At 43.7% G+C, this 12,863-nt stretch overlaps 2 protein-coding genes and 1 long non-coding RNA gene across 11 annotated transcripts in view; 1 reads left to right on the forward strand and 2 right to left on the reverse strand.

Annotated features, from left to right (window-relative positions):
• Positions 1–1,197, forward strand: part of LOC117885497 (rap1 GTPase-activating protein 1-like) — a 73,227-nt gene extending 72,030 nt beyond the window's left edge. For all 8 annotated transcript variants that reach the window (XM_034786810.1, XM_034786789.1, XM_034786788.1 and 5 more), the window contains one exon: positions 328–1,197. Coding sequence is in view for 1 of the 8 variants with exons in the window: in XM_034786789.1 (XP_034642680.1) it covers positions 328–345 (18 nt within the window). In the remaining 7 variants the exon portion in view is untranslated. The remainder of the gene's footprint in view (positions 1–327) is intronic.
• An 865-nt stretch (positions 1,198–2,062) lies between these two features.
• Positions 2,063–12,863, reverse strand: part of GSTK1 (glutathione S-transferase kappa 1) — an 18,024-nt gene continuing 7,223 nt past the window's right edge. The window contains exons 4-8 of one of the 2 annotated variants that reach the window (XM_034786824.1): positions 9,952–10,052; positions 9,528–9,563; positions 5,697–5,813; positions 5,037–5,130; positions 2,063–2,842 (exon numbers count right to left, since the gene is read on the reverse strand). In XM_034786824.1, the coding sequence (XP_034642715.1) occupies positions 2,793–2,842; positions 5,037–5,130; positions 5,697–5,813; positions 9,528–9,563; positions 9,952–10,052 (398 nt within the window). In that variant the 3' untranslated portion in view covers positions 2,063–2,792. The other variant, XM_034786830.1, reaches the window with a different exon arrangement.
• Positions 11,765–12,752, reverse strand: LOC117885572. Its single transcript, XR_004647797.1, has 2 exons — positions 12,278–12,752; positions 11,765–12,081 (listed from the first exon to the last, which is right to left on the reverse strand). It is a non-coding gene; the product is annotated as an uncharacterized LOC117885572 (long non-coding RNA).

The raw sequence follows: 12,863 nt of genomic DNA on the forward strand, positions 1-12,863 counted from the left end.
ATTGTTTCGTGTTCAACAAAACCATTTCATCTGGCTTTTGAGTTTTTTTAATGTTTGTCAATTTTTAAAAATAAAGTCGAAGTATACGTCAGCACAAAGTCATTTAGAATTGAAATATCTAAATATTTCATTTTGAAAATGTCTAAACGAAACATTACGTAGACGAAGATCTTTAGGGCAGGGATCAGCTCTGGGTGGAGGGAGGTGGTCAGGTTGAGGAGTAGACAGAGCAAGTGAGGCCAGATGGTCCCTTCAGAAGAGTGGTAGCTGTAAGATTTGGGTGAGGGGAACTTGCTTTTACTATGTGTTTGATTGTCTCTCTCTCAGGACTTGCTGCTGAAGTGAAGGGCCTGGCTACTCCTTACCTTAGAGATTCAGAGGAGAAAAGCTGGATTCCCAAGACTGCTGGCCCTTCTGCTTCCTCCAGTGATGGTTGTGTCAAAAGCAACCAGAAAACCAACCACGAAACCAAATGTGACATTAATTCATCCAAGTATATCATTCCAGCTCAGCCATCTCTGGGGCCAGGAACAAGCTATTCCACTAGGGGATTTCCATACAATCCCGTGGAGGAGAGAGAGTGAAAAGGGAGCACTTCCAGTTTGTTTTTATTCCTGGTATAAAACTTTCCCCATTGAGTCCAGTGCAGAAGGGTTCATGGTCTTCTCTTCTTGGGAAGGCAGCACTTAAGAGTCCATTCTTGAGGAGGCAGAGAAATCCAGTTCACGATTTCTGCCCTATGAATTGACATGGAATTTGCCATTGACCTCCAAGGGCATTACTGTAACCCTGTCATTAAAAAGAGGCCCAGGCCCTGAACCCATTGAGGGCTATGCCTGTCCCCTCAGAATGTGTGTACATGAAGGTCTCTCCTTCCCCCATCTTCCATCACACTGCAAACTTAGTGTAGGAAACACTGTCCCGTTAGGAGTCATTCTTTTTACGGTAACTGATGAGTTCCGCAGCCTTGTCCTTGAGGATTTCATTTTCCCTCTTTATCGTCTCCCTTTTCTCTCTCTGCACCCTGCAGTAGAAGGATGTGTAAATGTGAATCTCTGACCCTCGCTCCATGCTTGTGGTGTCTGTGTGGCATCTTGGCTTGCAATAAAAGGAGATTATGACCAACCGACCCTGGGCGCTGTGAGGCTGTTGCGCTCATCTTCACGCTACAGTCCTCTATAAATACTCATGATGCTAGGCCAGTGTTTATTTTGTTGTCATTGCGGGGGGGTGGAGGGGGTAGAGAGGTGAGAAAGGAGGAGAGAACGAGAGCTTGCTCCACCCACGGAAGGTGACTTCTCACAGTGCTAGTCTCCAATTCCAAAGCAACAGTCTTTCCCCAACCCTGGTATGTGTCCCATCTCCCAGATTGCCCAGGAGATCGAAAAATCAGTCACCCAGGCAGTTCTGGCCCCAGACAAGTCACACTCATGCCAGGGAGAGCTGTCTCCTAGCCCAAACATGTTCAGCCAAGGAGGTGGTGACTCCTAGAGTTGAGATATTTAACATATCTCCCTAACCAAGCTGCTAGGAGTTCTCTCTGCCAGCCAAGACACTAGCACAGCTCTTACTTCAGCACAAGCACGGCCTCACCCATCAAGGCTTCTTCCAGCTTAGCCCCAACTGGGGGTGACTGTATTACCTGGGAAAGTAATAGAAATTATATCAGTCTTCAGTCCCTGCTTTTCTCTCCCTCTAGCCCTGCCTACCACACACACAGGTACAACATGGGACAATAGGCTAGCTTTGTGTTTGTTTATACCAGCTACTGGGGTACTGTTCAGGCAGAATTCCAAGTTAAATGGCCCAAGGGTCTGAGACAGACAAGTCACTGTGCCGCTTGAGATATCGGTCTGTTCTGATATATTGCTGTATTTGTTTCTTATTTTGTGAGGCACCTACTTATTTTGTGCATTGTACGGGCACCTAACTCGGGGCTGAGAATTCCACTAGGCTGCAGGGATCTAGCTCAAATGTCATTTTTCAGAGTAGAATAAATTGCACTGGGGGGAGGGGGGGAGATAATCAGCCAGTGTGTCCCCACAATGCAAAATGTCCAGGCTAACAATCAGATTAAATTTATTCCAAGTGCAGGATTCAGATAATATGAGAGAGAGAATTACATTATACAACAACCAAAGAGGCATTCGAAGTGCAGGGCAATGCAGGGATAATGAGGGGACTGGCAATATGGGCTGAGCTGCAAGGCACTGACACAGAGAGGACTCAGACCCTGCTCTGAGCTCTCAGCCTGAAAACAATTTCCTGTAGCCAGGGCAGGAGTTTTTGCATATATAAAAAACTTACAGCTGTAGTTCCCTTAGCAGTTCCCACTGATCACCAAATACTGCCCACTTTGGGTAGACGGAGACAAAAAACCTGACAAGCATTTACACTTCACAGGGTGAAACAAATTCAGTCATTCTCAGTAGCGCGCTTCCAGACTGCAGACCACAAGTGAGACAAGATTTCAATCACCCTTATCAGCCAGCCAGAGCTCTGCCATTGCCCATGACCCTGTATTAACATTTCACTCACCAAAGTGTCACCACGTCCCCATCCTGCCTGGAAAAAAATCTATCTGTATTGTGAAAAAAGTGAAAAATCAGTCTCAGTCTATCACGGGGACTGGAGTAGAACTGGAGTCCTGACAGAGGATTCCAGGGGAACATCACTGCTCTCCTCCCAGCCCCTCTGGGACCCTAGATGCCATTTCTCAGGCATGGACGTTACTGCTTCATTCACATTTTAGTCACTTATTTTCTTCTTGTTTCATAGTGCAGCTGAATTTCTCACATCCTGGGTTTTGAAGCTGCAGGAACTGGTCCCAGCCATTTCTCTCCTGTAAGAAAAGCTAACAAATTAAATCCTGATACTGGGGGTGGGTTGCAGGGTAAGGCTGCCCTTCCCCCTCATGGAATGGGTAATTGTGCTGAAATGGGAATATAATTAATGGGACACAGAGCTTTTCACATCTAGACTACTGGACTCTGCTAGCTGAGATGTACTGCCCAGCACCAAAGATTAGCTTGAATTTTAAAATCTGCTCACAGATCTGGGGGTTAAGGATGAGCTATGGAGCCTGTAATCAAGCCTGGCATTCCTTAGCCAGTTTCCTCACAGGGCTAGGTCGAAAAGGGATCATGAACTCATTTCCCATGACTGACACGCCACTCCCCAAACACTGCCAAATCTGAGGTTGAAATTCAGTTTCCTTTTTTCTGGCTCATCAAACAGTGGGTAATGCTGTTTTTAAACAGTCACCACAACCTATGCCAGTTCTCGTAATTAAAATCAAAGTTATTTTAGAACAAAAATTTTAAAAGAAATCACAAAACTATAAGCTAAGCAGAATACACATCCAGCTGAACTGTCTGCTATGGAAATGTAACTAGAACCCCTCTCAGCTTAGTTATAGTAGGATTATGAAGTCCTAGTAGTAGTAGGTCTCCATTGTAATCCTGAATTTGTTCTCTTTCTCCTTGCTAAAATCCATAAACAAGTTTTAGGCTGATTTCCCTTTACTAGGATAGGTCTAGGATTGAGGTATATTTTTCTGTCAGATTTGAAATGAGTTGGACAGCTATTACACCCAATAAATACAGGGTCGCACCTGAGCTCAATTTTTTTCCCACTTCATACCAAAAAATAAACTTTGCTTGACTTAGTTAGTTGCAATTTACTGTCCAGCACCTACAATTAGTTTTCAAAATTCCGCATTAATCAGCTACAGTAGTGTGAGAATGGCACCTCTGAGATTCCGACAGTCTTAAAACAGGACATCAGGTGACTGGGAAGGCTTCTATTTATTTATTTTTAATAAAAGGCTGGATCTTTAGCTGGGGATTTACCCCATAGTGTGTAGCTGCACCATTTACAGCAGCTGAGCATCTGGTTGTCAGTCTCCAGACATTCTGCCAGCAGAGAGAGAGCTCAACATATAACTTCATCACCGGGGAGGGGGCTGGCATGGGGAAAAGGAGCATTTGCCACCGAAGTGGAGTTAATCAGACAAGCATGCCTTCTTTTACAGTGGTAACTAAGGAGGATGTTACACAACTTCTACTAATGTGAAACGTAAAATCAGCTGATCTGGATGATTTGCAACCAAGAGTTTTATAAGAGCTTATCAAGGCGCTCTTTGGTCCACTGACGTTAATTTTTAAGAACCCTAGGAAAACTAGAAAGGGACAGAAGTGGAAGAAAGCCACTGTCAGACCAATACTTAAAAAGGGTAAATAGGATGACCTGGATAATTAAGGGCTACTCAGCCTAACAAAGCCCAGGCAAAAATAATGGAGCATCCTGTCAAACAAATTTTATATAATTCTTTGAAATGATTTCAAGTCTGGTAGATAAAGGTAACTCTGTGGAGATGCAAGACATTTGAATTAATACCACCTGATATTCTGATTCAAACATGAGTGCTATTCAAAATCAATATGGCTCAATGGGTTAAAAGCTGGGTAACTGACAGGTTTCAACATGTAGTTACTAACTGAGACTTAAGTACTTGGGGTGCCTTCACTGGGCTCCTTCAGGGATCAGTTCTTGGTCTAATACGATTTAATATTTTGATCAATGATCTGGAAGAAAGTGTAAAATAATTGGTAACATGCAGATGATACGAAGATATAGCTCTCCCTTCCCCTGGCCCAAGAGGGAAGGAGTTTCTGAGTCTTTGAATATGTCTACACTGCAATTAGACATTCACGGCTGACCTATGCCACCTGACTAGGGCTCAGGTTAAGCACAGTTTAATTGTGGTGCAGACATTTGGGCTTGGGCTTAGGCTACAGCCCAAGGTCTGGGATCTCCACCTTTGCAGGTTCCTAGTCCGAGCCCGAATGTCTACACTGTAATTAAACAGTCCCTTAGCCTGAGCCAGCTGGCACATGCCAGCCACAGGTTTTTAACTGTAGATGTAGACATACCCCCAGAGTGTTAATTTGTTTGTCACATTACACATCCCATTAGAGCAGATGGATAATTACCAGGGAGAAAAAATAGAAGAAAACGTTACTAGAAACACTCACCTATAACATTGCCCAGTAGCTCTAAACGATCAGAGCCAAAGAAGAGGTGAGCTTCACCATTAACATGGGCCACAACTGCTGGCATTCCAAATGCCTAATGCCCCCAGGGAGACAAAACAGGGAGAGTCACAAAGAGACGAATAAGCACAAGACCAGTTCTAAGAGAAACTTTTACAAAGAACAACTGTATCACTTTTCTTTCTCCCTCGCACTCTCACTTTCTTTTTCCCTTTACCTTTTCTTCTTTCTCTATCTCAAATCTGGGTCCCATGCACCAAGCCTGGATTCTGCAGAACTCTTATGACCCTGTCATCCTATGGGACTGAGCGAAAAGGAATCAGAATCGAACCAGGGCTTCATGCATAGTAGTGGAGAGCAGTGACCCCAGGCACTAGCTCTGGTCTCTGGCACACCGGTCCTCTGACACCTCCCTTGGAATGTGCCAGGAATCAGACCTGGCTTTCCCAAAAGATAGTTTCCTGTACTAATACTTAGGGTATTGAGCTGGCTTGCAAGATGTGTTTAAAATACAAAAAAGTCTGAGAGCAATGGGATCCTTGTGTATACTGATCTACCCTTTCATCCTGCCTTGACCCACAATATCACTGCTGGGAAAGGAACACACAGCTCTAACCCCACGTGGCAATGGGAGCGTCTCACCCCATATTTCAGTGCCTCCTCTGTTGTCTCCTTCAGACGATTCTTCACCTCAGGGGTCGAGGTCATTGCCAGTAGCTTCTGGGCCAGCACTGAGGGTAGCCCAGCCTCCTCAGCAGCCTGAGGAGACAGACAGACAGAAAATAAGAACAGCCACTGTTATCATGATAGTTACATAATAATTACATGCAGCTTCATTGCTTGAAGGTCTGTTGTCAAACGATAACAAAATACTCCTCCTAGGACATTTCTCTGGCAGGACAGTCTGGCCTTCTTTCTCCCATTGCCTGGTTATATCATCTATTCTGAGTGACTTCTGAATATGAAGCTGAAGGGATATCACCTCCTAGGCTCAAAATATGCAGCTCTTGTTAGGTGGGCTTTCAATTAGCTAGCAAAAGGGGGAAAGGGAGTTTATGCTTAGTTCAAGTTAACTCTTTCAACATATGAACTAAGACAGATGAAGTGCTGTAGTGGAATAGAAGATAAGAGTATTAATGTATTAAAGTGTCTAAACAGTATTGGAAGGAGCCTGCCAAACACAGCAATAGAGGAACAAGGAGTGACACTGCATGACAGAGAGCAAACTCAGTAAGCCTAACTGGAAGTTGGTGGGTGATCTTCAGAACTGGAATGTTGGTACAGAAGGGCAGCACATGTTCTACTTCATTGGAGATAAAAAGAGGCTCTTCATCCCTTGTTGAACTTCTCAACCTTCAAATCTGCCACTGTGTGATGCCAACAATCAAAATGTGAGACATAGGGCCCAAATGTGGGACACACGTATCTTACTGTGTCACACCATAATGTACAGATTATAAAGATCTTTACTATAAAATCTCGCTGTGTCAATGAAAGAACCTCATTTAAAAAAAAAGAAAAGAACAAATTCTCACATGTAACCAAAAAGTCCATAAAACGGACCATCAGCAGGGTTGAACCTGGACATTCAGGTCTTGTCTATACAAATAAGCTGCACCAGTTGAATGTAAATTGGTTTGTAAACCAAATGTAGTAAAACTGGTGCAACTCCCCAATCTGGGGACACTTATTTCATTCTGAGAATCACTTAAACCTGTTCCCAATCAATTAATGCTAAACCAAAAATAAGTGTCTAGACAGGGGTTTGCTCCAATTTAGCTACTTTATTTTAAATTCACACCTTATATTTAACTGGTGCAACTTTCTCACATAGTTAAAGCCTCAGTTCAACAGCACATAGCTTTACCGCTTGAGCTACAGGAGTAACTGCTAACTACTATGTGGTCCAGCCATTGAGGGTACGTCTACACTACCCGCTGGATCGGCAGGTAGCGATCGATCCATCGGGGATTGATTTATTGCGTGTAGTGTAGACACGATAAATTGATCCCTGATCGCTCTCCCGTCAATTGCTGAACTCCAGCAGTGCGAGAGGTGGAAGCAAAGTCAACGGGGGAGCCGCGGCCATCGATCCAGCGCCACGAGGACGCAAAGTAAGTAATTTTAATTCGATCTAAGATATGTTGACTTCAGCTACACTATTCTCATAGCTGAAGTTGCATATCTTAGATCAACACCACCACCCCCCAATGTAGACCAGGCCTAAGAGGGGCCTTGACACATCTTTTCCCAGTGGATTCACATTTGCTAGGAAGTAGCAGTATTGGAGAGCTGAGGTTCTGAGTTCTGGCTCTGGTCTAAGAGGGGAGGAGGGTGAGAGGGATTACAGACAGGACAAGCCAAAGAACATATACCTAGAATATTTATTCTGAAAGGTAGTGTGACTGCGTGGCTAAGGGCTGGTCTGCATTGCCAAGTTTTTTGACCAAAAGGCAGCTTTTGGCGATGAAACAACAGAGGTGTACATACTGCAAAGCCACTTTTTGAGACAAAACTCAGTTGCAGCACTTCAATAAAACCACCTAGGCTAGGTCTACACTACCCGCCTGAATCGGCGGGTAGAAATCGATCTCTCGGGGATCGAATTATCGCGTCTCGTCGGGACGCGACAATCGATCCCCGAATCGACGGTCTTACTCCACCAGCGGAGGTGGGAGTAAGCGCTGTCGACGGGGAGCCGCGGAGGTCGATTTTGCCGCCGTCCTCACAGCGGGGTAAGTTGGCTCCGATAGGTCGAATTTGCGTATCTTAAATCGACCCCCCCCCCCCCCCCGTAGTGAAGACCTGCCCTTAGATGAGAGTGATGAGGCTTTTTGCGCAAAGGTTTTATCGCCAAAGTGCCAGTGTAAACACTTTGCTTGCTTTTATCACTGTAATTGGCCTCCGGAGGTGTCCCACAATGCCTGAAGTAACTGCTCTGCTCATTGTTTAGAACTCAGTACCCCTGCAGGCATGCGCCCCTCCCCTTTCAAAGCTCCATTCTGACAACCAGCATGCTGTGCTGCTCTGCTCCAGGGAAACAAAGAGCAAATCATTAACATGGAATGCTCCTGCTGTCTCCCACACTAAACACAGAGGCAGGCAGGCACGGTTGGGTGTGTCTCTGTGTGTCGCAGAGCGGGAGGCGGGGCTGATGTTGGGTTTCGCCCTCCCCCAGGACTGGTTGCTTCTGGCGGCTGTCTGAATTTACGAGACAGCATGCGGATACACTCACTCTGCCCCAACACACACTGTCTCCCCCTCCCCCCCCCCCCCACACACACACCTCCCTACCCTCCACACATCAGTTGAAAAGTGACTGGCAACCTATTAGGATGCCTATGGAATAATGGGCTTGAGAAACCTGCATCATGTGACACTGTACCTGCCCCATGAGGCACTGCAAACCCTTCCCAAAGCACCCAGCCATTTGCACAGTGGGATAGCTACCCACAGTGCACTGCTCTCGTCTTTGCAAGAGCTGCTAGTTTGGATGCGCTCCGGCGACACAAGGAGCACAGTGTGGACATGCAACAGCAGTTTAATGAAAGCGCTTAAATAAAAGTGGCATAACTTTTGGTGAAAAAACTTGGCAGTGTAGACATAGCCTAAGACTTTCAGAGATATGGATTCTCATGCTAACACTGCCTAAAATAATCTTGTGCAACCTCTCTGCTTTGCGATATACTGATGAAAAGTGCTATATAAAATTAGTAGTAGTAGTAATAATAGTATTTGTAAAATTAAGGTGGGGGCTAATACTTGGCTACCATCTAGGGCTAGAATATGAGATCCTAGTTTGGGATCAAATTGGAACTGTGGCCTTGATTTGGCCTCAAACACAAACCCCAAAACTAATCGTGGTTCAAATCTGAACACTGTCTTCTGCCTATCTCTGCATTATAGCCAGAGATCTAACAAGGAGAAGAGGCAGGATGCCGACAGTGGAACTGAGGAAAAGAAGAATGGACACTATTCCAAAGCAACTTCAAAGAAAGGCACACCACCACTGTCCCCTCCACAGTCTGCCTTCAGAATCAAATTTTAACTCAAGTTAAAAACCTTTTATAGAAGCAAACCCATCCCCTTCCCTGAGCTCACTCCTGAACATTGCTCCTGGCTTTATTACTGTTAATTAAAATATAATTAATAGTGTATCCACTGCCTATTCTGGGGCATCCTGCTAGGGAAGGCACCGTGACCTAAATATCCACCATAGGCCTGGCAATAAAATGCACCAAAGTTACTTGGGAAATTACCCCCACATTTCCACAGACTTGGGGGATTGAGTCACTGACATGGGAGTCATATTTTCCCTAAGGGAATTTCCTGATAACTCCAAATGATCCCTTAAAAAAATCCACAACCAGTGAAAATTATTTAAGTTGCCTCCATAGACGGTAACCCTAAGACCCACATCCAATAAATCACAGCAAATGAATATAGAAGCAGTAGTAACAGGGAGAAACTTACTGCCAATATACTCTCTGGTTGGGTGATATCTTCATCCTGGTGAGAGGAGGAGGAGGAAATCAAATGATTAAATGTTTATGAACAAGATGCTGAATCTACAAAGATAATTTCTCACAGTGACCCTGTCTTCCTGCAGGGACGTAGTCAGAAAAGTTCAGCTGAGGACCGGGATCCCATTGGAGAATTTCCCACAGGAAAGAGGAAAAGATCCCATTCACCCAAACTGGAACTGGATTATGTGGATTCTGGAATTAACTATTGGTGCAGCAGCCACACACTGAAAGGAACAGAAGAAGCTGAAATTTCCTTGGATTGGACCCTGAACCACAGATTTCAATCCGCCTACTACATGTTTGACTGAGGGCAGAGGAGGGGCAGGAAGATGGGGAAAGGAGCTGGACGGGGGATATGCATAAGTACTCACCCGGAACCAGATGCGCATCCAAAGCTCTCTGGACACAGGCTCCAGGAACTGTGGCTGTGTCATATCCACGGCTGTGATAAAGCGCATGGCAGAAAGGCTGCCTGGGTTTGGTGTGAAAGACAGAAAGACACATTGAGGAGGTATAGGAACAGCATCAATCAATGAAGTCTGCACTAATGTCACACCAGGACAGGGCTTTTAGTCTGCCACTGCTCTGGGAATAGCCCCAAGGTGTAGAGGTCATTAATGAAACTCTTGCCAATGTTCATAAGAAGACTACTTCTGTATGGGATTTCCTTGGGACTGTCCCAGGGAGTTAGCTACTTAAGCCTGCAGCAGGGTCTAAACAGGGAGAGGGTTCTCTAGGAAAGGGACTTAGTTGGGATTCACCTATGGGAATGGCTTGCTGAACAGTCTGCACTGGTCTCAGATGGAGAGCGGACTCTAAGTTTGTTATGGCCAAAAACATCATGGGCCAAACTTTCAAGAGTTGCTTCTAGTTCTGGGGCCTCCAACATTGGAAGCCCAACTAGAGACAAGTAGGACCTGATATTCAGAGGTGCTCAACACCCTCAATTCCACTGATTTTAACCAGAATTGTGGGTGCTCAGCTTCTCTGCACATTTGGCACTAGCTCACTAATAACTTGAAATCTGCCATGTGCAGTTCATACAAGTGCTAAGAAGTAGCAGTATTAATATCTTGAACACTAGTTATATTCGTGGATGTCCACGAACCAGTCCTTGGGGTCTTAACCCTATTAGTGCAGGTCAAACTATTCATTGCCAGTAATACTTGTTTTGAATTCAGACCCATTTCTGTTGAGTGACTCATTCAAGAACCCATCCTGATTCCCACTGATCTATTCACTATTTCTAATAATCAATAAACTTGATGAAGAATGTTCAGCCTATGGAGGGTTGTTGTGAACTGTTAACTTCAGTCAATTGCAATTTGTTTCTGTTATGTGTGGTTGGTCACCTAAGTCACATGGAATTGGTTCTGCACTCTGCTTTGATGGAAACTTTTTTAAAGCAGCAGTATAATAAATAGCCAGGGTGGATAAAAATCAATGACTTTTATGGGGGGGGGGGGGGGGCGAAATTGGATTTTTTATTTAAATCAGATTTTCCTCAAAAAGCATTTTATCTAAATATAGTTTTATTTAAGAATATCTTTGAGCTATATTGTCTCATCATGGAATAGGGATTATAAATTCTATAGTATGAGACAATATATTCATGTAATGTTTAAGAAAAGGTTTGTAAATGAGTTCCAATAGTTCATGGATTAGGGACCCAATTTTATGAGGTTCCAGGGGCTTCTGTATAGATTATTTAGGTTAATCTGTCTATTTACCCAATGGGATTCAGTGCTCAGTCTAGAAGATACCATCAGAGATTCTTCCTTTTGCAGTTCTCAAACTGTGGATTTGTGTTTCCAGAGATAACATGCTTGTTAACAGCAAAAGTGTTTTTAAATAATATATAGAGATGAGAAATAACAGCCCTCAACCCTACTGTCCCTCTGCAAATTTGTGTACACGGAGTCATTCCCTTAGTTCTCTCTAAAAGTACAAAGTTTCAAAAAGTTCAATGGATAGAAGATTGTTGGGGGCGGAATAGATCTGGACAAGGAGAATATGTTTAGAGATAAATGTGAGAAGGGAGGGACAGGCAGTAGAAACAAAAGTGAAACTGTTTGAGCAGTATATTCCAGAGGTCTTGAGGTCTTTCTGAGTGTAGCTTTCATTGATTTGAAATCTACCATACCGTTCTCTCACTAGAAGGGAAAACTTATAATGGCAGCAGGCTGTAAGAGAGAGCCAATTTGGGAATATTTTAATGAAGTTTCTCTATCTGTGGGTAAGACAGGCATGTGTGCAACAAATAAATGCAAGGCCTAGTTGCTTAAATGAAACATGAGAAGTATTCCTTCTCAGGAGGAAGCTGCGTTGAAGAGGATGAAAGGAACATGTCGGAACATGCAGGATCTTCAGGTTGGTAAACTTTTTTATTTCAGGCTTCTTTCTTAAGAACAGCCTGCCTTCCTTCTGGACTATTCTTGAATTTCCACGTTTGAACAAAAAAATATAGTTGTTACTCTATGGTACTATCATTTTAGATGCAGCTGTGGGAAAAAAAAAAAAAAAAGCTGAAATAGGCAGATCTTCCTTTTACAATTTCACCTTTAAAGTAGTACTGAGTGTCAGTGAATGCAATGAGTAATACTAGATGAGCAGTATGGTAATAATTAAATAACTGCATTGACTTATTTTGTTTAGGAGAATCCATCCTCAACATACAGGATTCTGAAGACTATTCACCTTCAAGATCAACATCATTTTCTATAGTTTCAGAGTTATCTGCCAATGATAGTGTTTCAATCACATCATGTATATCACATAGCCACAATATATCACCTGCAGCAAAAAAGAAAAAAAAATCCATCATCCAGAAACAACCATAGATAAGTTTGTGATAAGAACCAGCAGATTACAAAAAGTAGTAATTGATGAAAAAATTGTCCAGTTTGTTTACAAATTCTTCTTTCCGTATGATTGAGAACCCACACTTCATTAACATGGTTCAGTCACTAAGACCAGGATACAGTCCACCCAACAGAGCAGATGTCGCAGGCAAATTGCTGGATGAAGTGTATGAAAGAAATCGAACAGTGCGCAAAAGGTCTAGAGGGTAAAATTGTTAACCTGAGTCTTGATGGGTGGAGCAATGTCCACAATGATCCTGTTGTACATGCTTGTGTGACAACAGAAGAAGGGAATGTCTTCCTTACAGAAACAATTGATACATCAGGAAATGCACACACAGCAGAATACTTACAAAAGTAGCAGTAAAAGCTATAAGAAACAGCAGGGAGGGAGCGGGGGGGGGGGGGGAACACGTCTAGTA

The sequence above is a fragment of the Trachemys scripta genome, chromosome 1 (assembly GCF_013100865.1).
Source record: "Trachemys scripta elegans isolate TJP31775 chromosome 1, CAS_Tse_1.0, whole genome shotgun sequence".
NCBI lineage: Eukaryota > Metazoa > Chordata > Testudines > Emydidae > Trachemys > Trachemys scripta.